Source organism: Exophiala oligosperma, assembly GCF_000835515.1.
Source record: "Exophiala oligosperma strain CBS 72588 unplaced genomic scaffold supercont1.13, whole genome shotgun sequence".
In the NCBI taxonomy this organism is placed as follows: domain Eukaryota; kingdom Fungi; phylum Ascomycota; class Eurotiomycetes; order Chaetothyriales; family Herpotrichiellaceae; genus Exophiala; species Exophiala oligosperma.
In genome coordinates this window covers 534,463-561,931 of record NW_015622830.1, presented here as the reverse complement: position 1 = coordinate 561,931, position 27,469 = coordinate 534,463, and the positions used below count along the sequence as shown (strand labels likewise).

The 27,469-nt window shown below is 50.5% G+C and overlaps 7 protein-coding genes across 7 annotated transcripts; 3 read left to right on the top strand and 4 right to left on the bottom strand.

Moving 5' to 3' along the window:
* Positions 1 to 607: 607 nt before the first annotated feature.
* Positions 608 to 1,937, bottom strand: PV06_10527 (uncharacterized protein; the record flags this gene model as incomplete). Its single annotated transcript, XM_016412084.1, has 2 exons — positions 608 to 1,678; positions 1,869 to 1,937. The coding sequence occupies 2 exons, from the start codon at positions 1,935 to 1,937 to the stop codon at positions 608 to 610; spliced, it is 1,140 nt and encodes a 379-aa protein (XP_016257704.1).
* An 8,894-nt stretch (positions 1,938 to 10,831) lies between these two features.
* On the top strand, positions 10,832 to 12,316 carry PV06_10526 (uncharacterized protein; the record flags this gene model as incomplete). Its single annotated transcript, XM_016412083.1, has 1 exon — positions 10,832 to 12,316. The coding sequence occupies one exon, from the start codon at positions 10,832 to 10,834 to the stop codon at positions 12,314 to 12,316; it is 1,485 nt and encodes a 494-aa protein (XP_016257703.1).
* A 5,261-nt stretch (positions 12,317 to 17,577) lies between these two features.
* PV06_10525 (uncharacterized protein) lies at positions 17,578 to 19,597 on the bottom strand (the record flags this gene model as incomplete). Its single annotated transcript, XM_016412082.1, has 3 exons — positions 17,578 to 18,350; positions 18,414 to 18,735; positions 18,800 to 19,597. The coding sequence occupies 3 exons, from the start codon at positions 19,595 to 19,597 to the stop codon at positions 17,578 to 17,580; spliced, it is 1,893 nt and encodes a 630-aa protein (XP_016257702.1).
* A 716-nt stretch (positions 19,598 to 20,313) lies between these two features.
* Positions 20,314 to 22,329, top strand: PV06_10524 (uncharacterized protein; the record flags this gene model as incomplete). Its single annotated transcript, XM_016412081.1, has 2 exons — positions 20,314 to 21,099; positions 21,153 to 22,329. 2 exons carry the CDS (start codon positions 20,314 to 20,316, stop codon positions 22,002 to 22,004), a joined length of 1,638 nt encoding a protein of 545 aa, XP_016257701.1. The 3' UTR covers positions 22,005 to 22,329.
* On the bottom strand, positions 22,023 to 23,150 carry PV06_10523 (uncharacterized protein; the record flags this gene model as incomplete). Its single annotated transcript, XM_016412080.1, has 1 exon — positions 22,023 to 23,150. One exon carries the CDS (start codon positions 23,148 to 23,150, stop codon positions 22,023 to 22,025), a length of 1,128 nt encoding a protein of 375 aa, XP_016257700.1.
* A 700-nt stretch (positions 23,151 to 23,850) lies between these two features.
* Positions 23,851 to 25,343, bottom strand: PV06_10522 (uncharacterized protein; the record flags this gene model as incomplete). Its single annotated transcript, XM_016412079.1, has 9 exons — positions 23,851 to 23,985; positions 24,041 to 24,123; positions 24,180 to 24,368; positions 24,417 to 24,507; positions 24,566 to 24,622; positions 24,679 to 24,743; positions 24,789 to 24,895; positions 24,943 to 25,106; positions 25,161 to 25,343. The coding sequence occupies 9 exons, from the start codon at positions 25,341 to 25,343 to the stop codon at positions 23,851 to 23,853; spliced, it is 1,074 nt and encodes a 357-aa protein (XP_016257699.1).
* Positions 25,344 to 25,999: 656 nt separating this feature from the next.
* On the top strand, positions 26,000 to 27,469 carry PV06_10521 (uncharacterized protein; the record flags this gene model as incomplete). The annotated part of the gene is made up of 1 exon (XM_016412078.1): positions 26,000 to 27,469. The coding sequence occupies one exon, from the start codon at positions 26,000 to 26,002 to the stop codon at positions 27,467 to 27,469; it is 1,470 nt and encodes a 489-aa protein (XP_016257698.1).

Here is a 27,469-nt window from a genome sequence, read left to right as displayed (position 1 = left end):
GGAGGTCTGGAAATCATCAACGTCATCTACATTCGGATTTTGTGGACGCGAGTTGAATGACTTTTTTAGTCGCTAAGCGCCAGCCACTGCGCCTGGTTGCGTTGATCAGACCCGCGTATAGGGCTCAAGCAAGAGCCAGCCGGGAGTCCACCTGCCCTCACCTCTTTCAGATCCTCATCCTCCCGCACACAAGAAGTGCAGGCACTTCATCGGGCATCATGATATCCTTAGATGGAATTAGAATAGAAGATTCCGCGTTCAAGCAATTATGATACAAAAAGTGCAAATCATCCGCTCTTCAGGGGTCCCAGTCAAAACATATGGCCAGCAGGTTGAGTATGTATGGCACTCTTGAACTTGTTCTTCGAATTAAATTGATACATAAAAAGCCCCGAAACTAACGCAGCGGAAGTCCAACCCCATCCAATGTCATGTTCAATGCACAAGACAACTGCAACCTGTGCAGGGCGATATCACCTACAAGTGATTCTCATCTCGGCATGACACGGTAGTTTTTAAAGGGCAATGCAGCAATCAGCGATAACCAATATCATGAGACCCTGCAATATAAGTGCAAGGTATAGGCTCTGATGGTGATGGATCATACCTAACTGGCCGAGATTGGAGTATTTGAACTTGTGCCAAACGTGATGGCATTCTGTGGCCAGGTTAACCAAGTTTCCCAGCGCCTGCCAAGGTGCGTGGTGATGGACTTGAGGAGGTGCTGGCCTGCGTCGCCGACCACCCACGACTTGCGGCGTCGGTGGAGTAGTACAGCGTAGTAAGCGAGTAAGATCAAAGCCTCGGGCCGTCGCTGATCCATCAGTTCAGTGTACTGCGAAGATGCGGTGACGAACCAAGCGAATATGACATTGGTCGTGGAGAGTAGATCCCCGGGAAATGCGTTTTCAACATCAAAGCATTCTTGCAGTTTGTTCAGTGCTTCCTTGCAAACTTCCTTGGATGACGAGGTCAGGTCTGCAGCGTTGATCAGATCCCGCAGTGGAGAGCATTCACTTCGGGAGAGTTTCTCGCCATCATGCGCCTGATCGGCTTCTCTCATGATGGGGCCCAGCTCGGACTGAATTAGAATGTCCCTCCACGTCTGTGTCACCAAGTTGACCCCTCGAAGTAGCCTGACGCAGCCGACCAGGCCGTCCATAAAGGTATTGAAATCATCCTTGAGAAGATTAAAGATGTCGTGGAAAGATTGGAGTCCGATCAGGTGAGAGAATAACAGGACCGGCATGCAGGTACCGGCATCGACACGTGACAGAATCTCGTTGAAGTCGGTCAGGGCTTTCGACTGGAGAGATGTCGCTAGTGAGTGGTAGTACTCTCGGCGTTGGGGACGGAGGATGCTTATATGAATGGCAGAGAAGGCCAGGATCTCGTGCATAAGGAAAGGATGGGCGATTCCATAAGTGATGGCGACATTGCGGTACAACTCAATTTGAGCCTCCGTGCGGACCACGGTCTTACATGTGTTTGTGTAGAAGTGATGGAATAGTTCCAGATGGTCCATGTTGACCATGGAGTCAGCTGGGCATTGGCTTAAGGGTGGCAGTGGTGAGCCAGGAATTGTGTGAGGGCTGCCACTAATGACTGGAGCCGAGTGTGTGTCGCCGCCAGGAGATTGGATTGCTGTCTGTGTGCATTGAGCCCTCGTCGGCACGATCTGGGTCTTTTCACAGGCAGTGATATCGAATTTCCAAATGCATGTGCGTTTAGAAGTGATGCAATTTACACAGACAGGGCGTGTTTCGTCACACTGCTCGGTATACAGTACGTCCTTGGTCAGAGTCTCTCTTCGGTAACGGACAAGCTCAATCGGAGGCGAGTGACCGGAGATTCGTGAAGTCTCGTACCTTGATGTGTCGGCGCTTGCACTCCGAGCAACCTCGCTTGGATTTGTAGTGGGTCCTACGAGGAGCCATCTGGGCCAGATTGATGGAGCTGGTTTGCCGCACAGGAGAGGCAGCGGATCGTCTCGGCCTTTTGGTGCCTAAGTGAGATTCGTGGAGACGAAAGAACACAAGTTGCAGAACTTCTGTTTTCCACGTTCGGAAGATCTCGAGTTGCTCTCCTTCTGGAAATCAACGCAATGAAAATCGCGTAAGAAGGAAATATGCGTGTAGAATGAGATGAGTACGACGGTTGAGGAGAAGCAGTGCGATAGGGCGGTCGAACATGCACTTGGCAACAGCAACACGAAACACGAACACGAACACGAACACGAGACTTGGCATTCAGGTTACCACTGGAGAAAGTTCGGCCGAATAAGAAAGACTAGCCGAGTTAGGTCGTTTATTCTTCGTACAGTAACTTTATCATGCGAGCTCCTTACTTATGAAGGGCCTCAAGTAAGGTCGAACTTACAGTAAATGATTTACTGGCTTAAACCTGAATTTTAGGTGTCATTCTCCTTTCGGTCGAGCCAAGTATCGGGTACGAGCGACTCGGTTATTTTTGTCAGGCATGGCCTGGACAACTCTTGAAGCACAGCCCCTATCCAGATACGACAGCGCATCTCAAAGCTAGTGTTTTCAGCTTGGTTTCCGTAGAGTATCATCATTAATTTTACGTCTTCGACCCCAAAGTTCACGATTCGACTATAGACGACTCGACCGAATGATATGAATCGATATTGAAATACCGAAGAGCCAATGGCGTTGCTGCAGTGTTACCTCCTTAACTCAATGCCAAATTACGTTGAAAGAACCCACCTTCTCCACAGAATTCCGTGGCGACTCGTCAGCCAAACCCCTTAAAGTATTGGGCTTCGAGGGCAGGCGGTAAGGTGGCTTAGTTTCTCATGCGCTGTAGCCAGCCCGGGGTATCCCCAGAGAGACGAAGCTAACCCCACACTCGACTTCGTTTTCTTTGCGGAGTACGAGTCAGATATTTTGACAGAAGGGCTCGATTTTCAACCTCGGGCTTTCTCACATCAAGTTTGCAAGGAGATTTAAAATTCGCATTGTGGGAATACACTGAGTCAGTTTTAGTAGTGTCATAGCTTTTCATTGTATAGCCATGGAAGAGTGTATAAGTATTTCCAACTTCGGTCAACGTTCGGGGTCTCTATCGAGTGTACCGCCTAGGACTACACGAAAGACTCGAATCATCCAACCAAAACCCCAAGTGCTGTACCATGGAAGGAGACGGAGAAAACAAGCAGATTTCGCTTACGATGTCGGAAAATGTGGAAGGGAAAGAACCGTTTTCCGTCCCGATCGACGAGGATCACATTGGCAATGACCGTGCCTTTAAGGGTGACGACTCTGATGGCAAGGTCAACTGGACCATTCGCACCGCCATCGCCGCCCTCACCCTCGGCATGTTGTACACGGGATCTCAGATCGTGCTCTACATGATTGGTGGCTCGCTGTCCTACGTGGAAGCCTCTCTTGGTGCTCAAGGCAAGGGCGGCTGGCTAACGGTGTCCAACACGCTAGCCATCACCGCCGTTGCCCCGTTCACGGGCTATCTCCAGGATCTCGTGGGTCGCAGAGAGATCACACTCTTTGGCTCAGCAGTCATCTGTGTAGGGATTGCGTTGGTTGCGAGCGCCCATGCATTCGGCCAGGCTGTGGCTGGCATGGCCATCGCTGGCGCCGGGGCTGGCATCTGCGAATTATCGGCGCTCGCAGGCCTGTCCGACATTGTGCCTGTTAAACACCGCGGCTTTGCGCTGGCATTGATGATTGCCTGCATCCTACCATTCACGCCATACGTCATCTACGGCCAGCTCATCTCGTCGCGGGCAAGTTGGCGTTGGGCCATTTGGATGTGCTTGTTCTACAACGCAGTCGTCCTCATCGGGCTGGCGACGACCTACTTCCCCAAGGGCCATCCACGCATGGAAGGTGTAACCAAGAAGAAGATCATGACCCGTATCGACTACATCGGTGCGATCCTATCCATCGTCGGCCTGACCATCTTACTCGTCGCTCTGCAAGCAGGTGGCTACTCACACCCCTGGAAAAGTGCCTATGTTTTGAGTCAGCTCATCATTGGCTTGGTCCTCGTCGGTGCCTGGGTTGTGTGGGAATGGAAATTCGCCAAATACCCCATGATCCCTAGGCAGATCTTCCAGGGTCAGCGGGTGGTGGCACTAACCTTCTTCATCGCTTTTGTTGCTGGAATCAATTTCTACTCCCTTCTCAACTTCTATCCGCTGTCCTTTGCAACCATGTACGACCCAGACCCGATCCAAATCGGCCTCAAGGGTCTTGGCTACGGCATCTCCATCACTGCAGGGGCTGTGTTTTTCAATGCTCTATTATCCACTAGTATTGAAGCCAAATGGATTCTGTTGGTTGCTGCCAGCCTGATGAGTAAGTATCCCTTTCCAATGCATAACTTAGAAGTTATCCTGACGTTGCATAGCGGCGTTTGGCGGCGCCCTCATCGGCGTGACACCAGACACTCCCAGTATGGTGGTGGCAGTCGGCACGATCGGAGGTTTCGGAGTGGGCGGCATCCTCGTTCCAGCTGCGACCGTTGCCATGATCGTGGTGCCCGACAGTCTCCTAGCCACTACTGCTGCGCTCTCGCTGTCGATTCGCACACTCGGTGGCTCCATCGGCTACACAATATACCTCGCGATATTCACCAACAAGATAAAAACAAATCTCCCAGCTATAGTGTCTCAGTATGTGATTAATGCGGGCCTGCCTGTCAAAGATCTCGAGGCTTTCGTCACAATATTCCTGACAAGCCCTACCAAGATTGCCGACGCACCAGGATACTCAAAAGAGATCGCTCTCGCAGCGACCATGGGAAGCCGCTGGGCGTACGCCGAGTCGCTAAAGTGGGTGTGGGTCACTAGCATTCCTTTCGGGGTGCTCGCGATGCTGGCATGCTGCTTTGTGCCGTCCATCAAGAAGTGGCAAACCAAGCGTATTGCTGTAGAGTTATAGATAAAGCCATATGGAGCACTCGGGTATACTACCCCCCTCACAGCAGTCGAGGAGTTCACATTAATTGTTTTATCTACTGATTGTCAATCTGCTGTACTTCGAAGTTGACATTCACAGAGAAGCACAATACATACCTTTACACCCTCGTTTTTCTCTCTTTGCAGTAGATATAAAGCTAGAAGTCTCTTAGGACTCTTGGAAACTCAACAAAGTTCTTTGTGCTCTTGCTCTTGCTCCCTGCTAGGATATAAATACATCGATTTTTTGCCAACCTGCTCGTCTGTTTCGGTCTTTACCATTGCCCTCCAATCCACAGCTCCCAGCCGACGACGAAACCATAAACTCCAGACAACAACACTTGCACTGCTCCCAACCATGGCCAGGCCCGCTCCCCGGGCATCAACATGTAATCCCCACGGCTCTAAAATCCCAGCCGCGACCCCGATCGCAAGCACATTGTACACAACTGCCCAGGCACGGTTCCAGTGCACCTGCGCCAGTGTCTGGCGCGCAATGACTACCGTCTCGAGCAACCGACCCAGGTCCGCGGTTGCAAGCACCACATCCGCGACCTGCGAAGACAAGGCTGGGCCGCCCGTCGGCGCAAGCAAGATGCCAACATCTGCGGCTGCGAGGGCTGGTGCGTCGTTGAGCCCATCGCCTACCATTGCAACGCCGCGACAGAGAGGGGAGGCTCGTATCGTGGCGATGAATTCGCCTTTCTCATGTGGAAGAGCGCGCGATGAGAGCACGAGGACGTTTCCAAGCTGGGCAGAGACGCGGGCGGCTTCGGAGGCGCTGTCACCTGTGAGCATCGTTAGGGAGAGCCCGAGATTAGCCTGTAGGGCGTGTGTGATGAGTGATGCTGAAGGCCGAATTGTATCGAGGAGGTGGAAGATTGCCTTATGCTTTTTTGCTAGAGCGACATGTACCGTAATGCCACATTCCTGCGTAGACGGCATCGGTAGATTGGAGATAGGGATCGAAATATTGTTTTCGGCGAGGAACGCTGCTGTGCCTATGTGGACTTCGATATTCGACGGTGCATTGGGAGAAGGCCTTACGGTGCAAGAGACGCCTTTTCCTGGCTCACTGTGAGAATCGATGACTTTCAATTGGTGCTGTGTGTGTCGTTGTTCTTCATGCAGCTCCTGGAGCGCCCATCGAAAGATCGTCTTCGCGACAGGGTGTGACGCGGCATCCACACGCTCCGCAGCACATATCATCATACATGTAAAATGATCGATCGAGCCTGTCACAGCGGCTACGCTGAGCTGCCCCGTCGTTAGAGTTCCTGTCTTATCCATGACCACGTGAGAGACTGAGGCCAGCTTCTCAAGAGCATGAAAGCCACTTCTGATAAGGACACCTTTTCCCAATGCTGCGCTTATTGCAGACATGATCGCAGAAGGTGCTGCGAGGCCAAGGGCGCAAGGGCACGCTGAGGCCAAGATGGCCATTGCTCGTTCGCCAGCATATATGAATTTCGTTGAGGGTGGTAGGGAATTGTTCGCGGATAGAAAAGAGTAGGATGCGCAGCAAATTGATATCACTATCAGGAAGTGGACAAGCCGGCCGTTTATGAAGTCTGCCGCTACATAATCTGACGGAGTTTCCGTTGCCGCAACCACATTCGACACCAGTTGTTCGAGCGCAGATTCATCTTGAGGCTTCGAGACAACTGCAACGAGATTTGATGCGAGATTGCGAGTTCCTGACATTAAAAAATCTCCCACTTCCTTATTTACCGGTAGTGATTCGCCAGTCATGGAGGCTTGGTCGACTGTGCTCGCCCCTACTGTGACGTAGCAATCACAAGGAATAATCATACCAGGATTGATACAGATCTCGTCGCCAGGTCGCAAGGCTATTGCTGGTACTCGTATTGATGGTTTCAAAGGGCGACTTTTGACAGTCATATGAGCCTGTCGAATCTGAGGCGGCTGATAGAGTTGCACTGAAGCTGCTTGGCGTTGTAAATCGTAGAGGTGTGCAATGCTTTGTTTAGCGTGCCTCCTGAGGAGAGTGTCGATATATCGGCCCCCAATAATTACAACAGTCAACATGGAGCCAGAGGACCAGTAGGTGGCATCTGCATCTAAGCCATATAAAAATGTTTGCAATATGGATAGAAGCAGCCCGAGTATCAGCGAAAGGCTGATTAGAGTGTCCATGTTCGGCGACAGTAACCCACCTTTCTGCCATGCACGGCGATGAACCCACTCAGCCTCGACGACCTGACACCATAACGCCAGTAGGATTCGGACAAGACCGAGGGTGATGCAGAGAGGAGAGATGTAAAGCACCCTGACCCTGATCCAGTCAATAATGGTAAGTGACGATGAAAGAGCTACCGCGTTGCTGAAAGAGGTCTTCTGTTTCGCAAGATCTTCGTTGTGCCTGGTGAGGTCGAAATTCTGTTGTGCAGTTCGTAAGCCGCATCGCGCAGCATATCCGCTCTTCTCTATCGCAGCGACTATGTCGGTGGTCGAGATGAGGCTTTTGTAGTGCGCAATTGAAGCTCGTGAGAATGGCAGGCTGACTGATACTGCCTCTATACCATTGAGATGCTTGATGGCCGTCTCGATAGCTGCTGGACAGGCTGAACAAGTCATTCCTTCAATTACAAATTTTGAGACAACGAGTGGTTCATGGCTGCTTTTCGCATCGTCGTCGAATGATTGACCGTCGTCGAAATCGTTATATTTGATGTTGATCATATCAAGGTTGAGAATCTCGCATGCCCTGATGATCCTGTTCATGACATAGGCTGTTATCACGCAGCATGCCATCGCTTCGACTGCCGTGTCTATCTAATCGCCATTTGCAGATGTAACGATGCCCCGTGTCTGAGAGATCGATATTGGCCTGCTGGCCATATCGAGACGCTTAACCATGGCAGTGGCACAGACAGGTGTGCGCGGGCGTGCTTCTACAATACGCGTTGTGCATTGAGCTGTTGCACCTCCGAAGGGTGACTTCGGCACATGAACGAGCCAGGCTGGTCAAGTCATGGTGTTAGAGGGAATAGGGTTTGTCCCAAGGTTTCCTGGAGGTTGTCACCAAGATTCGCAGTCGACCTTCGGTTCCGAATGTCATTGATGCCGCTTTGTTTCAGTCCAGGTCCAACTCGCCCCGCACGTCGGGGAAATTGCTGTAGCTGGAGACCTTGACTCATGAATCTTGAATCGTACACTTGCTTCCCCGACACAAACCCCAGCAGCAGTATATGCAGGTTTGGTCAGTCATCCGAGTGCCAACTTTATCTATCCTTTATCGACTCTCCGGACAGACATGCCCCCAGTATGTATGCCGAGGAAATGGTCAATAGACGCAGGACATGTGTCAGAGCATCTCGCGACCAAGTGACCCATATGCAGTTTCCCCTCGATCAGCTCGGCATGGAAAGACTTGATAATCTGGGCTAGCCCGCTCATTTCCAGACGGACAGTATCATCTGAGCAATGCCGTCTTTACAGAAGATTGATCAGAAGTCTGAGGGACGCTCCCTGGTAGGCGAGTTTGAATGGCGCGGTAAGTATAGTTCGATCTCACATTTCAAGGTCCTTTAGCTGAACCCTGATTCCTCAGATGTCCTCATCCCTGACAATGTCGGAAATGGCAGGGTTAAGTGGCATTTCCAACGCCGTACATTGTCGCAGTACCTTGCCATGGCTACAGCTGGGCTTTACGGGTTCTACGCGGCTGAATCCACCAAGATCAGAGCAGGTAGCTTAGGCTTGCTCTTCCCAGGTGCAGGACTTGTCGCAGTCCTCAGTATTCCGTCTATGATTGCGTTCATCATCTCTATTGCGTTGATCCCATTGATGTTGTTCGCTTGGTTCGGCGCAGGGGGCCTTCTTTTTCCCATCTTGCTCTGGGTCGGGACTGCTGGCCTCGCGGTGCTCCTGGCGGGAGACTCCCTCTTTGAGCTTTCAGCACCTCTTTGGACAGCAGTCTGCGCTATTCTCATACTATACATTACATTCCAGACACAAGCTTCCAACCGCCAGGCCAGCCTCAAACGCCAAACAAGGAATGAGTATTTGGTGCAGTCTGTGCAACAGAGCCAGAAAATGGGAGTCAAGGCCACACCAGGTTCTCGAGAGGTCAGCCTAGAGAATCTGCGATTTCTGCAATGGTTTATCGAGCTTGGCCTGGCAGCAAAACACGACCTGAGCTACCATGACGTGATCGACCAATTCCAAACATCAGCTATTCGCTACCAATTATACGAGACCGTCAGCGACCTAGGTGTTTACCAACATATCTATGCACCTAACTTCCATGGATACCTCAGTGAAGCCATGCGTAATACCATCGAAAAGAGTCTGACCGAGAGAGTCGTTGGCTTTTGGAAGTGGGAAACCCTTTGGGGCAAGTTCAATGCCTTTAACTTTGACCCCATTGCCAAAGACGACATTATGGTCTCGGGTTACATTTTGCAGGCCGTTGGCATCTATCAGTCCAATACAGGCGATGACCGGTATACAAAACCTGGTTCCCTACTTTTTGAAGTCGATAAGTCACATGCCTACCCCTACGACTTTAAGCGGATTGCCGACGCCGTCTATCGAAACTGGAACGAGGGCCAGTACTGTCTCTTCAGCTGTGAGCCGAACTGGATCTATACCATGTGTAATCTAGTCGGTATCAGCGGCATGATCTTTGCTGACCGTCTCCTGAGACTCAACTATGCGTCCTCCCTGAAGCATCGATTTGAGACTGCCCTGGAAGAGGAGTTCACGACCAAGGATGGCTCCATCCTCCCTATTCGTTCCGAACTGACCGGATTCACGGTAATGACTACCTGCCTACCTGCCGACCCCTTCACTGACCAAGAGCATAGATCCCAGGACTAGCCGGCAAGCTCGCAGATGGCGTTAATTCGATTCTTTGCGCCGCATACCTTCCCCACATCGCGCACCGGAACTGGGCGTTCTCGAAGAATGAATCTATTAAGTGGAAAGAGGATGGCACAATTGAGCTGGTAAACCTCGTTGGAGCGGACAAACTTGACCCCGGTAACTACAAGCCTGGCCTAGGTTCCATCTGCGCCCTCTTCGCTGCCGCCGCCGCCGAGTTTGGGGACGAGGCCATCTCCAAGGAGATGCTCCGCCAGCTGGATCAGAAATACCACCCAGTCATCACTACCAAGACTGGCGCGATGAAGAACAAAGGCCTCTCGACTCTATCGTCTGGGTCCGCCATTCGCGCGAGGTTGAGTGGATTCCAGGACTGGGTTGACATGGTGCTCAACGGGCCGCCTGAGTGCGTGAAGAGAGGGCCCATTCTCTCTGGCGTGCCGTTCCCAGAGGTCCTGGTGGCCAAGGCGTATTCTCATGACGGCGAGGGCATGGATCTGGTACTGTATCCGGGCAAAGAGGCTGGCTTATTCCAGCTGCGGTTTGAGCGTCTGCTGGCAGGCCGTACTTATGAGCTGTCGGGGACCACAGCAATTGCCAGCAAGGTCGGTGAAGCTGTATTTGAGGTTGGTGTAGATGGACGCACGCCACTTACTCTCAGCGCTCGGCCCGGTTCGTAGATATTGATCTTGAAAGGCGGTGTACCTTCACAAGTGAAAAAGAAGTCTTGTGCAATTATCAATAGCGTTGGTATATATATACACGAGACACTCTGTTCGTAGCACTGATCACGCAAGTCTAGCCATGGCGGGCTCGGCCAGAACAACCTTTTCTTGAATCGCAGCCTCGGCAGCTATGTGCTTACTCCGTATCCCCCGTCTTCCCCACAGCTGACGGTCCGGTCGACCAGGACCCCGCACTAACAATTAGGCTGTCTCCCCGATCTTCAAAACTGGCCATGCTTTCATCTCTGGAATTCCTTCTGGAATCACCACTATCTCCATCAACAACATCACCAGGTCGGCAGCACCATCGAAACTCGCCATGGCGAAACGATCCGCCTCTGACAATAGCAAGAGCGATTCTTCATCTCCGGGGCCGAAAAAGCCGCGTCGCATGACATCGACTCAACTCGACCGTAAGCGCGAACAGGATCGAGCCGCACAGCGCCAATCACGAGCCCGCACACGTAATCACATCGATTACTTGGAGAGTCTGGTCAAGAGTCTTCGTGCGGACTCGGACGACCGTGTCGCGGACTTGTTGCATCAGCTCGAGAAGAAGGAGACCGAGATCCGGCGGCTCAGAGGCGTGCTGAATACTATCGGTAGGCAGCTGGCACTGGTAGAGAAAGAGACGCCTTCTAAGGACGAAGACGAGAATAAAATTCAAGCTGCATTCAAGCCCGTTGTTGGGAGTGAGAAGCGTGATGATTGTCAACCCATGGCGTCGACTTCGCCGAGCCCGCCTTCAGTGATAAGTTCGCCCGCAGAGGAGAATCCTGCCCAGGTATTGGCCACTGACGAACTCGTCGAATCGATGGAGGACTTCCCGATGCAGGTGATGAAATTTGTAGAATCAGTGGACCCAGTGGAATCATTGTCAGTAGAAGACACAAACACCAAGGCTGCCACTACAACAGATCCACCTCACCCTAGGTACCAATCAATCACCCAGCTTGCAACCTCGATAGCTAGCAATACAGCGCTCGAAGGCCGGTTATGGTACCTGGCGGGCGCGATTCTGAACCAGATTCTTAGCATTCCGACCTCGGCACCCATCACAGTCGATTTCGACGAGGATATCGCCATTCGCGCTGTCTTTCATGGTTGGACATCCGTTATCGAGCGTTACTCTCTCGACCGTGGCTGGCAGTGGTTAAAAGAGCTGGACGAGCGCGTCTATTTCCGCCAGTCAGCAGCAGTACGACTTTTCAACCTCCGCAATTGCCGCCTGATCTTTCTTCGCCAGCTTTTCCCTGGTAATGGCTGGGACACTCTTATCCCGCCTTGTTACACCCCACAATCTATACTGAAGCGAGTCAGCCATGATCCACTTGTCGAGTACTTTCCTTGGCCTGGCTTACGGGAAAAGATATTACTGTCACCGCTAAAGTTTGCCACCAACCAATTCATGGATGCGTTGAGAGCCCATGTCACCTTCACATGGAATCGAGACAATACAGACCTGTATACTAAGGAGTCGTTGACGGGCCTATATCGCTACTCAGACCTGTCAATCGCTCGGTTGAAGGATATGAGATGCTATACCATGAGCCAAGAGTTCTTCCTGCACTTCCCGGAGCTGCGTGCCGATATACCCTGCGACGCAGTCTTGCCGCAAAGTCTTTTCCCGCCTGGTCTGCTCGAATCGAAAAGCAAGGATCGCGACGTCGGTTCGGATTTGCAGGCCCGTTCCTCTTCCGGGAAGACTGAATCGGACAAGCTCTACGCTCAACTTGTAGAAGGACTTGAAGCTACTCTTTCAGGTGAAACCAGCTACTTCGCGACGAGTGGAATTGAAGGATGATTTTCGAAGACGCCCCAGCAAACCTGTCTTGGCGCCAGCGATTAGAATACTTAGAGAGAGGTCTGCTTTGCACCTTGAGCTACTGGCAGAACTTAAGGAACTGCTAAAGAAGACCATGATGGCCAGAGACTCAAGCTCGTCCCACAAATAAGTCTCAAGTTCCGCTAAAGGGGCACTGTTGACCACTTGGGCATGCGGGCTAAGTATCATGCCCTGTTTATCTGACCCTACAAGGATGTGTATCTGCTCAGGAAAGATGTCGATTGGAGAGATTGCTTCGGACCTCAAACATAGTCTACTGAACCTGTTAACGTGGAAGAACAAGGTTAGCATGCTATAACCCAGAGAACACACGAAGTTTCATTTGATTGCTGAAAAGAATGGTCTCAGGTATCTTTCCAAGTTAGATATCAAGTCCGAAGGTATTAAGCGGCCCCCCGGGCATTCAAATCGGCGAGTGAAAGGGATATTCTCATCTTTGATGGACAATAGAAAACGCCGAATTGGCGACGCTGCACTCACCGTTCCGATTCTTGGGTCGTACTCCGCAGCATCGAAGCCTGCTCTTATGCGGTTACCATCTTTTCCCTCGCCATTACCTCCTCTCGCTTCTTGATGCTTACACAAGATAGCTGGTGTAGATCGTCGTATGACTTCTTCCTCAGTTCGGGTTCATGTCTAGGAGCGGCCAGGGTCATGTCGGCTGCCGTACATGTGCAAAAGTTATGGTTGATTCTACTGACTTAGCTTCCGGAGGCAGTGTAGGCTTTTTTGGGGGCGGAGAAGCTCCATAGTTCCTGGCAGGATGGGCCTTTATCTCGAGTATATGTGTCCTTGTTATCTTGTGCGATCGACTTTTGGATATCATATTGGCATAGACTTAAGTCGTTGTGGGACCGGGCCGAGCCAGCTATGAGACGCTTCGTTATTTGTCTCTTTCGCCACCTATTGCTTTCTTTACGGAGTGCGCCTCGTTACATCTTGGTTTGCTGGCGTATGATATGATTCAGATTGCTTAAGGAGGCTCTGGTCTCGCAAAGGCCGAAGCTAGAAAAATAGGCACAAAGGTCGAGGAGTGGCTGAGAATCCTGGGGATATAAGTCATTGGGCCGTCTAGTGAGAGGTCTCTATGTGGCCGAGATAAGCGATGTGACATAGTGTGAGTCATGCAATTGGTATTCTTCTGTGCTTAACTATGTAACGTGGTGTGAGTCACGAATTGGTATTGCTCTACTTTTAGAGCATCTCCACAATTACCTGAGTAGTTCCAGGGCATCAAAATCTTTCTTTTAGATCACATACAAAGAAATGCTTCTGCTCTGCGGGACTGTGCAGAACGACTCTTGTGGCCGGAAGAGGTGATATTACCTAGATGTTATGACCTGTCAATGATGCAAGGGACGGACAAGGCCGTCCTGCACTCTAATTTTCAACCATAATTATCTACCAGAAAGGCCAGAAATCTGGCTGGCTGTGGCACAGTAATGGCGGGGAGGGCGTTGTGGATAGGCTGGGGGAAATAAATAGTACTAATAGTAAATGAAACCATGGCACACTGTATTTGTCTTGTACAGGCAGGTTTCAACTACTACATCTTCAACTTTTAAGGTTACTAACGTTCCACGAATACGAGCAGAAAAGTGTGACTCATTTATCCCGCAAGGCATTCTGGTCCACAGGCACCATCAATCTGCCTCCGGCGTCAATGGCTATCATAAAAATTGTGAGTCATACTAGGACAGAATGGTCTCCGAGTAACACTTGAAGCCACTCTGTGCTGATGAATTGACCACTAGAGTCTCTCTTGTCACTGAGATCGCAGGCGGATGCGCAGTCAAGGCAAAGACATCACAGTTCCCAGATACGGGTATTGGCCTTCTCGATCCGCAATTACTACTTACAAATCCCCATTTCCATAACATAAAAACAAAAACTATAAGGTATTTCTTACAATACTATAATTAATTAGTTCGGACAGGTCCTAGAAAGACGGATTGAGGACGTGCGAAAAAGTCGCGGAGAGAACTTTTTCCTCCTGTTGTCTTCGGGCAAAAAAGAATGTGAGTAGGTCACAGGATTTACAGTAGAAGGTCTTGATCAGTCAAGGGAGTCAGGGTGCTTGAGATAGAATTGACAAGACACTCTGTCTGTAGTCCTCCTCGCTAGCTTGGACGGGGTGATAAGGACATGCTTGCGCTGCACCATGTGAAAAGCAAGGCTGAGCCTGCCTGCTCACCTTCTGCCCAGACACAACTCAAAAATGAGAATAAACCTCAAATGATGCCACCTATGTGGCATTGGCCTATTCAGTCTTCATGGCCCACGATAATGGAAGTCCATTGCCGTTCACCTTCACCTTGAATCTTGATAGTCGGTCCGTTGTAAAGTCTGCGCGCGTGTATGAACCAGTTTACGACACCAAGAACCAACGCAATGCCCAGAATGACGCATGTATAGTCTCAAACATATCAACCAATGTCAGCAAACCATGTGCTGATTTTACGACGGCTGAAGCTGTTGTAAGGGTAAGATGGGGAATGACTCACTCATGGTCTTTGCTGTGGTGGGTAAGAATATGGGCAGGTTAAAGAAGACTGTCGTAGTCATGGTGAAGATCACAACAATGATGTTGGCAGTCCATCCGACAATCGAGGGAGCTGCGAAGGCACGATTCGGTGGCAAGTACTTGGGGCTCCGCTTGCGAAGAAGAAGTAAAGCTACGGGAATGACAAAGGATATCTCTTGTAGCACAATCGATGAGCTGATGAGAGCGTTGAAAGCTAACAGGCGAGGACAGTGCCAGCGTCAGTGGTCATTATGGGTATAAAAAAAATTCTTGATGAGAATCGAACGTACCAGTTGTTGACGCAACAAAGACACATCCGCAAATTACCAACACCCCATATGTGAGGAGACAACTCCAAACGGGTACCTGCAACTTGGGATGGATCTGAGCAAAGGTAGAGGAGAAAATAAGGCCGTTGTCCCGCGCAAAGGACCACGCGAGGCGTGAGGACGTCTCCTGAATGGCGTTGAGAATGAAGATTGTCATGACCATAGCAATTATGATGAAGGCAGTGGCCATCGCTGTCGATCGAAAGCCCTGTCGTAGGACAAAGATGGGAATATATCTAAGAGTATGCTCCGTGAGTATATGTTATCACTCAGTAGATTGTGAAGATCAGATGTTTTGCTTACTCGGTGGTGGTCATGATGGCGTCGATATCAGTGAGTGCGTAAAGCTGGGCAATGGTGTAGGCGAAAGCAGTGACGAAGCCGATAGTAACTGCGCTGATCATAGCCCTAGGTACCGTACGTTTAGGATTATCACATTCCTCAGCGATATGCATCGCTCCATCCAGACCATTGTACATGAAACAAGATGTCGAGAGGCCAATGATGAAGCACACACCATCTGGCCAGCCCGTATAGTTGATAAATGTTGCCCACACGAACTTCGAAGGTTCCTTCGTCGTGGAGCGCACTAGCAGGCCAATGAATCCGGCCAGAAAGAGGCAGATAGTCAAAGCAACTATTGAAAAATGGTCAGTCTCTTGGGTGACATTTCGAAACTCAACATTGCTCACATCCAATATTGTGAATCCAGGGCGCCTTCTTCAGCAGAAACAGGTTGTTAAGCAAAATAAAAATCGCTATCACTTGATAAATGAGGAAGATGTGCCACTGCTTGGTAACGAAGTTTGCGTTGTACACCGAAACAAGGCCCATAATCTGCTGAGCAGGAATGATGGTCACTGATGCGCCAATAGCAATCCACGAGAAGAGAGCCAGCAAGCCGCAGCTATACGATATCCCCTTATTCCATGCTTTGGGAGCCAGGATCGAGGCAAAATGATATTGACCTCCCGCAGTTGGGTAGACGCTGGCGAGTTCGGACAAGGAAATGGCGATGCTCATGTATGCGATCGAGGAGAGGATGACACTGTAAATCAAAGTGGCAGGTCCCCCTTGGAGAAGTGCCAGCTGGATACTGCCGGCAACACCGGCCCAGCTGTTGCATATCACAAAGGCGAAGGCCACAATATTCCAGGAGTTGAACTGTGCCTTGTCCGGCGTGCTTCCAACGACGAGGGTTTTAACAGTACCATCAGCCACGCTTGTGGTACGTTCTATCTCTGCAGATTCCCATCAGTTCAAACTTCATGTAAGGCAATGGTCTCTCACCGCTGCTCCCCATCTTTGATGTTTTCGTGTCCATGGTGCTGAGGCAATGCTTGCTAGGATCTTTGGGAGGCCTCGGTGGCTCAAGTCACACTGTTCGGTCTCTTGAATAGTTTCATGCATTGTCCGGGGATACTGGGGATTTAAAGTCCAACCCCGCAGGAAAGAATCAGCCGTGACTTTGCCGTGTCCATTGGTCGAGACTCGAGGGTGCTATCATTGAGGGGGCGATGGTTAGCGTCAGCCTCCCAAGATTGCTTGAACCGCGCTTGACTGCCTAGATTAAGCTTTGTAGGAGTGTCTAGTCTCATATGGGGCTTGAAACGCTATGCACCGCGTTTCGGCTCTCGGAGAAGTTCGCTATAAGTGTCCATAGCTTGGAACTGAGAAACGCAGAATAATGAGTTCCGATTTCGTGCACAAGTTGTCCATTGTCGACCCTCACCGTCTCGTAATGAGCTGATAGGCATAGAGAATGGGTTTTCATTGTTATGAAATACGACACAAAGCCCGAGTGCTGTGAGGTAGAGCAACGAAAATTGACACGTGACGTACGCTAATAGCAATTCTGCCTACGCATCACTGCGGTCGACCAGGATACCAAGTACGCATTTTGATTAGCTGGATTAGTCTGTGTAAACACTAAGCCGGCACCGCGTTTAACGATTAGAGATGACGGCTTGTGGTGCGGTTGGGCTCGTTGATTATTCGACTTGTCACTGAAACTCGAGAAGTATAGAGAAGGAGAGGGAGACGAACACTGCGATACGAGCGTCGGATGATGGAGAAGAGAACTAAATCTGTGAAGCTGTTTGATATCTACTCCGTACACTCATCCACGATCAATAATTTTAATCTAGCCAAGACTCTTGGAGAGTTTCTAAGCACCACAACTCGTTGATGAGGCAAACACGTACTTGGGTTTGCCTTAGTCAGGTACTTTGGTACTGTAGGACAGCATCTGGACCTTTCTGACCATCATAAAATCCACCCATTCAATGAGGCAACAATCACATATTTGTTTGTACTAGTAGCTACGTCACACATCGTGCCATGATCACACTGGTCTGAAAAACCCCTCACAAGTTTGCAGGCACGTTTTGGATGGCACCCTCTTTTTTTGCCCAAGCGATAACCTCATCTGCAGCGCGAGATCCGGCACGGAGCGCCCCTTCAAGATACCCTTTCCACTCGAACGCCGTCTCACCGCCCGCAAAGTGGACGTGCTCGAATGGCTGACGTAGTGCAGTTCCGTAGCGAGACAATAGTCCAGGACCCATTGTCGACGTTGGAGCGCCGCCAAGATACTCCTCCGCGGACCAGTTGACATAGTTGACTTCGAGGACGTCCTGTGCAAGCTGTGCGTGGGCTGGTCCGACCAGCTCGACGAGATGGTCGAGTACGGCCTCGACGCGCTGGAGCTCATTTAACTTCGCCCAGCGCGCTGCAATCTCGCCGGCAATGAACATGGCCAGCGAATATTGGCCTCTGGAGTCATCGGAGATATCCCAAGAGAAGCATATTGGTCCCTTGAAGCTTGAGAACTTGCCTACTAAGCCAATGTCTTTCCACCATGCCCGAGAATACGTGAGGATCATCTTGGCGTAGACGCCTGGCTTGGTACGTGAGACGAGAGCACGCTTGTCGTGTGGCAGTGGTGGTGAAAAGTTGATTTTCTCGTATGTGTTGGTTGGAATGGCAATGATAACTTTGCGGCAGAAGATCTGGTTGCCCGTAGTTGTCTGCACGAGGGCTCCATCGGCATTCTGGTGGATGCTATCGACAGGGCTATTGATGAAGACAGAACCCGGTGTCATTTCGTCGACGAGACCAGTGGCGACAGCTGATGTGCCTGTGAGAACAGTCGTCAGCCCATGTACAGTTTTGGGTCTAGCTCATCATTCCGCATTCTCACCTTGTTTGATTTTGAGAGATTGCGCTCCTGCTTCACCTTCAGTGGCAATGGAGATGAACCCACCACCAGATTTGATGTAATCAAGGAAGTAGTGCATGCCAATTTCCTCCGGGTCGCGGCCGACAACCGCGCTCGTGAAGAACTTTAAAGCAGGTTTACTTACCACCGGGTCGGTGAGTCCTTTGGTCTGCGCCCACGTCTCCATAGACATGTCGAGGTTGCCGGGAAAAGTTTCGATTTTGTTGATATCTACTCTCTCTAGATCCGATTCAATTGCTTCATAGAGTTCTGCATTGAACTTCTTGGCCAAATCAACCTCGGGCTGAAGTGGGACTGAATTAGTATCTGTCCCAAACATACAAGCCAGGCTTATTATCGTGACTTACCGAGCCTGGATTCGTGCGGATCACTGTTCCGTCCTGGAGTTGCCATATTTCGTCTCCTGTCGTATATTGCTCGACAATGTCTAGACCTAGGCGTTTGGCAGTGGCATAGACCTTAGGCTGTGTAGTCTTGTTGATCCAGGTGGCTCCAAGTTCGATGATGCCCGGCCCACTTTGAAGTTTCTGTGAGCGACTGCGGCCCCCAATGCGGTGCTTTGCTTCAAGCAGAACACAGCTGAGACCAGCCTTTTGGACATCCCAAGCTGCTTGGACGCCGCTGAAACCACCACCCACCACCACCACATCCACCTTGAAGGGGGGCACTGGTCTCTCGAACGCCTTCGCCGAGGGTCCCGCATATGGCGATGCGTGTCCGCCAATGGCTGCTACAGCCTCGATTTCAATCTTGGCATCAGGCATGGCGAGTTTGGTGACCGGGACTAGAGTTGTGATAGGTCGATAAGTTGTCCCATATTCGTCGGTGATGAAGTCGAGGAATGACTTGATCAATCCCTCACCCTGGTCCAAAGACCAGTTGACCGGATACCAGGTGATCTTGATGACATCTCTTGGAGTAGCACCAGATATCTTCAAGACTTCCTTAAGATTGTTATAGACGCCTTTGATTTGTTCTTCCAAAGAATCGGGAAAGCTACCATCTGCTCGCTGGGCAATGATTCCCGATGTGAAAACCAGGCGACCGGCTTGATTCAAGCTGACTGCGTGGGAATAAAAGCCTGGTTCCGGCATCCCAGGAGCATCGTAAAACTTGATCTCTGGTTTGTCATCGCGAGGCGCCATATTGTTGCAGACAGAAAACAATGCGGCACTTGTGCTTGTGGCTTCTCATCCATGGGAAAGCTGCTGGATATTTATAGTCGACCGCATCTTGAAGGCTCCCAACTTCCAAGACCAAGACATTTGTATCGTTCTCCACTGCTCGTACCTCTTGTTTGCGTTTGAAGACACAGGGATCTGTCATCGTGTGTAGGACTGAGAAATGCTTCACCGTCGACCGAGGTTGATTGTAAGTCAACCAATCAATTATCAATTGCATGAGGGGCTACTCCCTACCGCCGGCTAGAACGCACCGCGCTTAGGCTGGCGGAGTTTCCTCAAATATCCGAGCTCCTCCTCTCTTAGCGCTCTTCGTCTGAGTCTTTCTACTTTCTAGACACAGCGCACTGGCATGACAGACCTTAATATTTCTGTCATATCGTCTCGTTTTCGGACCAGTGCTGCTGTTCACCTTGCTTCAGCATCTGACCCAGAGCTTTCACCGCGGTTGCGTTTCGTTTCGATAACTAATTATTAGTTCTCAATCAGTGGCTTATCGCGGTTCGCTCGCCTCGTGGATGGGACCATTCATCACTGCCCCGGGGGCAACTTCATCGCACTCTTTCCAGACACAAAAATTGATGGCTCTTTGAGTCATTAAGTAAGCCTGATGAAATACTCGGTTGGGCATCTAGAAATTTATCCAATCACCTGAAGCGTCAATGAAATGTGCGGCTAGCATGGGTTACCCACGAAGTAAAGTCTTTACTCGCACCAAAAGTGGATGTCTCACCTGCAGAGAGCGTCGAAAGAAATGTGACGAGCTCAAGCCCACTTGCACAGGCTGCGCCCGCAATTTCATCCGTTGTAGTTGGCCTGTCCCTCGGGATATGCAACAGAACTCACCACCGTCGAGGCCAGTGCCCGCATCAACTAGGGGGATTGATTGTAAAAAAGACAGTGATTCCGGCCTCCTCCTTCCTCCTTCCCTCGTCAGCAGCAGCAGTAGCAGCAGCAGTGATACTGCAGACACAGGTCGCTTCTTCGACGAGAACTTGTCGTCACAGGAATCCGTCTCGCCTGTTATCAGCGTTGTCGATGTCGAGTCCGGTGATGAAGATGAACACACCGCAGCCATAATCAGATGGCACCCAATCCAGTCGTCATTCATAAGCGCAGAGCGAGCTATTGTTCAAACCTCCAGCTCCGCTCTCTTGCTTCAGCACTACCTGGAGGAGACGTCCACGTTCTTGGTGGCGAAACCTCTCTCCAGCAACCCTTTTATCACTGTGGTCTTGCCTCTGGCATGGTCTGATGATCTGCTCATGCACTCTGTGTTGACCTTGAGTGGGGTGCATCTCAGCCATACAACAGGGGGAAATTTGGACATTCAACTTGCCACACGCCAGCATTATTCTCTTCTCTTGCAGAATCTTCGGTCAGTATTTGCCGGTGAGTCTGCTCACCAGGATGTTCAAAGAACTCTCCGTCTGCTATTAGTCTTGGCTGTTGTTTGTCATATTGAGGTAAGTATCCTTGTGTCCTCCAACGATGCAGTAGACACTAAAATGTGTTCAAGGCCATTTCCGGTGAGCCACACGGTGGCATCTTCCCACATTTGAGGGCCAGCCGCCAACTTGTCCTAAAGCTTCTCAAGGAGCCTCGCCAAAAGATGTGCGGCGACGTCAAATTCATCCAAGGCTTTGCCCTCGAAGTATATTTCTATCTTGTCCTGGTCAACAGTATAACGCCGTACGGTCGAGACGAAACTCGCGCCATCCCATTCGACTCAGTTTTCACCTCCTTCGACTTTTTGAAGGAGTACGATTCTTTTGGCGTCTTCTTCAGTTGTGGGCAAGGTCTCTTCGAGTTGATCCCTAAAATTTCCATGCTAGCGATGCATAGGCTCGCCGAAGAAGAGTCCGTGGAGAGCAGCGCGAGCGCGGAAACAAGGGTCGATTACGTTAGACTGGTGGAGACACTAATGGAATGGCAAACACCGCCCGTGGCCTCGGAGATGATTGAATGGGAAGCGGAGCATATTGCAACAGGAGAGATATATCGGCAAGCTCTCTTGGCTTTTATAAAAGCGTCCATGTGTGGTTCCGTTGTCAACAATCCCAAGGTCATTGTGGCAATCCAGCGCCACCTTGATACTGCACTCCCCCTATTCCCGCTCGTTATGCTGTCGCCCTTTCATACCTTATTGCTGTGGCCGGTCATGATACTTGGCTCTTGCATGATCTGCGAGCACCAGCGCAAAGACTTCATTTACAATTTGCATCATGAATCAAGGATCAACGTACGTCAGGTGAGAGAAGCCGCCAATCTCTTGGAATATCTCTGGAACGACGAGGATAAATGCAGTTATGGTCCGTACGGGCTATATCTAGTCATGAGGAAACACCACATCAATTTCAGCATGGCTTAGGCTGGTAACAATTATTCCCTACGAGGAGATGTCGACGGTGGAATTCCCATGTAAAGCCTTCTGAATGGCATGACAGACTTGTAGCGCTTCCAATCCAGCTCTACCGTCACAATTAGCTGACTCCTGGCCGCGAATAACCTGAACAAAGTGGTCGAGCTGCCTCTCAAAAGGCACGCGCGGGTCCGAGTCGATTTCCAGCTTTTGGCGCCGAATTGACTCGAACCAACTCGGCTCTACAGTCGCGGCGTAGTTGGAGAGAGTCATGTCAGGGATACTCAAAGTCCCACGGGTGCCGAAGACTCTGTAGATGTCAACCTCATCGTCGCTTGACAGCCTAACCTGCTGGATGGCCGGGTTCTCGCCCGTACCCATCTCGAAATTGTGCGGGCTTGGCACGGCATCGGCCAAGATGTAAGTTCCAACAGCGCCAGAGGCAAAACGCATCGTCAGAGCGACGCCTTCTTCCGCTCCGTCGGGGCCTTGGCCATGGCTGCGTTGCAATATGGTTTCTTCCGCGTGGATCTTCACAATCCGCCCAAATAGGTACTGCATACAGTCGGCCTCGTGCACAAAGTTGTTCAGCACTACTCCTCCGCCATTGGATCGACTCTTGCGCCAGGCCAACGCTGGATCGGCGTTGAAGTATGAATCGGGCTTGCAGGCTGTCCAGAGGCCAGAGATTGCCACCACATTGCCAACGACACCTGCGTCAATAGCCTTTTTCGCAGCCACGATATAAGGATTGAACCGGCGATGATGTCCAACGAGTAGATTAACGCCTTTTTCCTGTGCCAACTTGATCAGATCCCGCGCCGATTCGATCTCGTCACTAATGGGCTTTTCGACAAAGACGTGGATCCCGGCTTCCACCAATTCAGATGCAATACGCACGTGCGTCTTTGGGGGTGTACAGACAATCGCAGCATCCGGGCGCTCTGGACTCTGAAACAATTCTCCAATGCTATCAAAAAGCGGTATCGCTGTTGGTACCTTGAGGGCTGTTTTGACCTCTAGTGCACTCGTGGACGGGTCCACGAGGGCGATGAGTTCGATTTCGACATTTTCAAGGACGTGTCTTGTGTGACGTTTGCCCACCTGGCCGGAGAACCCCACAATGGCAACCTTCACTTTAGGATGTGGTGTCATATCGTAGGGCAACTTTGATTTAGTGTGAGGGTGTTTTTTATAGACTTATCGAGAATGTTGAGTCGTTTTATCCTGTTGCAGAGTGATCAGGTTTACGGAGCAAACTTGCACTGTCACAGGCGCGTTCCTGCATCACCTGCATTGTTCAGGCCGAATTTTCCCCTTTCATCTTCCGTAGTTGATGGCGGAAACACAAATTGAGCTTTGCCGCTTCTCGGGCGGGAACTAAAAGTAGTTACCTGGACGATGATCTTGGGGCAGGGGTAGATCGCATCCCAGGAATCGTGCGATTTCAAGACTTTACACTTTTCTCTGTGTGACTGGCCCATAATTAGTGTCTCCTCTAGCAAGGAACTCTGCATTGCATCCTGGAGTTGAGTGGATTGACCTACAACGTTAATATGAAGCAGGCTGTAAAGGGGACTAGAAGAATGACATCTGAGCAGTACGTAAGAATCAACACAGAGCCATGGGTTGTACAAGACATGCCTATTGACGATTTTCTACGCCGGGTCTTCGCATATATCATATCGCACTCATAATCGCAAGGACCGGGTCATATAAGGTGCTTCAAGCAGCAGAGAGTGACATTACGCAACTTGTCATGTACCGCTGCTGTCTACAAATGTGACCAAATGGCCCTTTTAGAGCAGAGATTTCTGTATTTGAAACGACTTTCAAGTCTTCGAGATAGTTTACTCTAGTCTTTCCGGTATGGGATAATCCCGATCGCTTGCTGAGTCTCCTTGTTGACAGTGGGAGGACCATAAGGGTGGAGGATGTTCCAGTCTGCCATCTGTTCCTCTTTCAACACAAAATCCGTAGGATCGTGAGACTTGATTAGCGGTCAGTAGGTTTTGAAAGAGAAAAGGCTACGGGTTGAAACCTACCGTCATGTAGCCTCGCTTGAAGGCTTCTACTTTGCGAAGCCTTTGGTCTTCAGTCAAGAACTTAATGGGTTTATAGCAGGTGTCTGTAGTAATGTCAGCCGTCATTAAGAAGATAGTCGATACAGAGACCACTACTCACAAACAGCCATTCGCTTATTAGAAGACATTGGTCCTGCTCCATAATGAGCAGCCCGGGAGTCCCAGAGGATGAAGTCGCCTGGATCTAGGCTGGGTTTCACCCATTCACAACCGTGGTCCTCGAACCATTTCATTTGTACATCGTTCCACCTCAGGTGGTCTCGCTTCATCCAACCACCTTCAGGCTGCACTAATCAGTATCATCATACTCGGAGTGGAGCAGATGCCGTCCAACAACTTACGGGATCGTTTTCTTTGAAGAACTTTGGGAAGAGCGGTGCGCTTCCAGTCATGACTGCGAGGCCGCCATCGTCTGGACCGTTGGGTAGCTGATTTGATGAGTTGAAAAGCCGACATCACAATGCCAGAGAATTAAGATAGACGTACGAGATTCAGTAATCCTTGTATACAGTGGGGCCATGGTCGATAGGCGCTCTGATCAGCCTGTTCTCGAAAGATTCAGCACTGTCTGAATGGAACATTTCATTGTTTCGACTCACGTGTGGCCATGGTGTCCTGCCATGATCAGGCTCGTCGGGCGTCGGAAAAGCCAGTGTCCCTCCGTCTTTCAAAAGTCAGCAATGCTATGGGCGAGGTACAAGCTCAATACCAAATGAAACCGTAAGTTCATTTGTACCCCAGATCTCCGCAAAGATCTCTCTGACACCCGGCTCTGATTTACAATCCCATACAAATTGAGCGTGGGCGAAGGAGAAGCTTGGCACAGTCAGTCCAAATCTTTGATCAGTTTTTGTTGAACACACTGGTCAAAAAGCCCTCCGAATCGATGTCGAGGAATGTTTGTAGACTTCCAGGTCGAGGGATCGTCCCGTTTATATCCCATTTTGAAGCCTTCGAGCCAATCTTCCGCCTTTTCAGCATAGTTGAGAGCTCTTTCTTTCGGCACCGCGCCTTTGACTATGGCCCACTGATGTGTTTCTCAGTATTCGACCAAACTAGAAAGCCTGAGAGGGTTACTCACGCCATTTATGTGAAGGTCGCGAAGCCATTGCGGGCTCTCAGCGGTGAGAGGAGCGAGCGGAGGGCTGTCACGCTCCACCCCCAGAGGCCCTCGCTCATCCGTCCAGTTGTCCTGCTCAGCCCAAGCCAAAATTCGGCCATTGGGCTCAGCCTGAAAGGTTCGTTTCACAACTTGAGCTGACATGGTAAGAATTAGGTGGTTAGGTGTGCCTAGATGCAATTGTTTAGCAGAACGAAGCCAGCTCTCGGATGCCAGTATATATCCTGACGTTCAGGCAGAGTACTCCGCAGTCTTTAACTCTTTGCGGAGATTCACTTCCTTCAGTAGCTATAAGAGGTATAGAGACCGTCTCGTGAGCGATCCCGGCAGCATATCACAAGCGGAGTCGAGACGAATTTGGCAAACAAGCAGTAAACTTGTATCACGCCACCACTTATCAATCAAAGCATTCATTTAATCTTGGTGTCATGCTCCGCAAGCCCTGAGTTGAGGTTGGACTATCCCATTGAGACTTATCCGAGCATTTGAAAAGTTCCAATGTGGTGCGGCATTCCAAATGGAGTAGTAGAATGCGTGTGTGTGGAGCTGAGCCTTCCAGTAAAGTTATGAGCGCCGGATATCGTGACTTACTCATGGCTTCGACGCGTGGGTTTATTGTTATTCCTCGGATTATTGACTCTGAAGTGGGCAAAGGGAGAATTTAATATGTCATTATGAGAATATATTGCCGGAAGAGAAGAACTTTTCCCTCTCGATCCTTTGCTCGTTTCTGAAACCCGACTCAGTCGCCCTCTCGTTCCGCCACAATTCCTCACTCGGGCCGTTAGATGTCAAAAGCTATGGCTAATAGACTTATCAACAAAACCCTTTTCATAGAAAAGGCTCTTATCGATGGCCAATGGGTTACAGCTCAGTCCCAGGAGCGGTTTGACGTTTTTAATCCCTCCAACGGCGAGAAACTAGCCACCCTACCCGAAATGGACATCGAGGACGTAACACTTGCCACGAAAGCTGCGGCGTCGGCTTTAAGCTCATGGAAAACCACGCCAGGCAAGACAAGGGGCCAAATCATTCGCAAATGGGCCAATCTCATGAACGAAAACGGTGCCGACCTCGCGACCCTCATGACGCTCGAGAATGGAAAGCCGTACGCCGAGGCCAAGGGCGAGATCACATTTGCGGCAGGCTACTTGGAGTTTTACTCCGGCGAAGCTGAACGCTGTTATGGTGAAATAGTGCCCTCTTCCAACTCATCAAATCGAGTCTTTGCTATCAAGCAGCCTATCGGTGTCGTGGCGTGTCTTGCACCTTGGAATTTCCCTGCCGCCATGATCACAAGGAAAGCAGGAGCCGCGATCGCTGCCGGATGTACCACCGTGGTCAAGCCTGCAGGCGAGACCCCATTGACTGCCCTCGCTATCGCATTCCTCGGGGAGCAAGCTGGCCTACCAAAGGGCATCCTGAATATTGTCACAGCGATGAGGAAGCTCGAGACCGTTGGCAAAGCACTGTGCGAGGACAAGATCGTCAAAAAGCTCTCCTTCACAGGCTCCACACCAGTCGGCAAGTTGCTGATGGCACAATGTGCTTCTTCTCTTAAGAAATTGTCCATGGAGCTGGGTGGCAACAGCCCCTTCATTATTTTTGAGGACTCTGATCTCGACCAAGCCGTTGATATCCTCATGAGCGCGAAGATACGGAATTCAGGGCAAACCTGCGTTTGCGCGAACAGGATCTACGTCCAGCGCAGCATCCATGACATTATTGCCGCCAAGCTCGTCGAGAAATTCAAGAATCTCAAAATTGGCGACGGCTTCCTCGAAGGCGTGACAGTGGGCCCACTAACTTCGAAGAGAGGCGTACAGAAGGCAGCCAGGCACGTGCAAGAAGCCATCTCATCCGGCGCAAAACTACTTCACGGCGGCAATGTAATCCCGGGACATGGGAACTTCTTCGAACCCGCAGTACTGACTAGTATGAACCCGACTATGCTGTCACACCGTGAAGAAATTTTTGCTCCGGTCGCAGCACTGTATCCCTTTGACACGGAAGAAGATGTCATCGAAATGGCAAACAATAGTGAAGTTGGCCTGGGCTCGTACGTCTGCACGAAAGACGGGGCAAGGCAATGGAGGGTTGCAGAACAGTTGGAAGCAGGCATGGTCGGCATCAACACTGGTGTCCTTTCAGGCGGCGAGATTCCTTTTGGAGGTTTGAAGCAAAGTGGATTTGGCTTGGAGGGTGGGAAGTGGGGTGTAGAGGAATACCTGGTAACGAGAGCAGTCATCATGGCGGTTCCAGATGTGTAG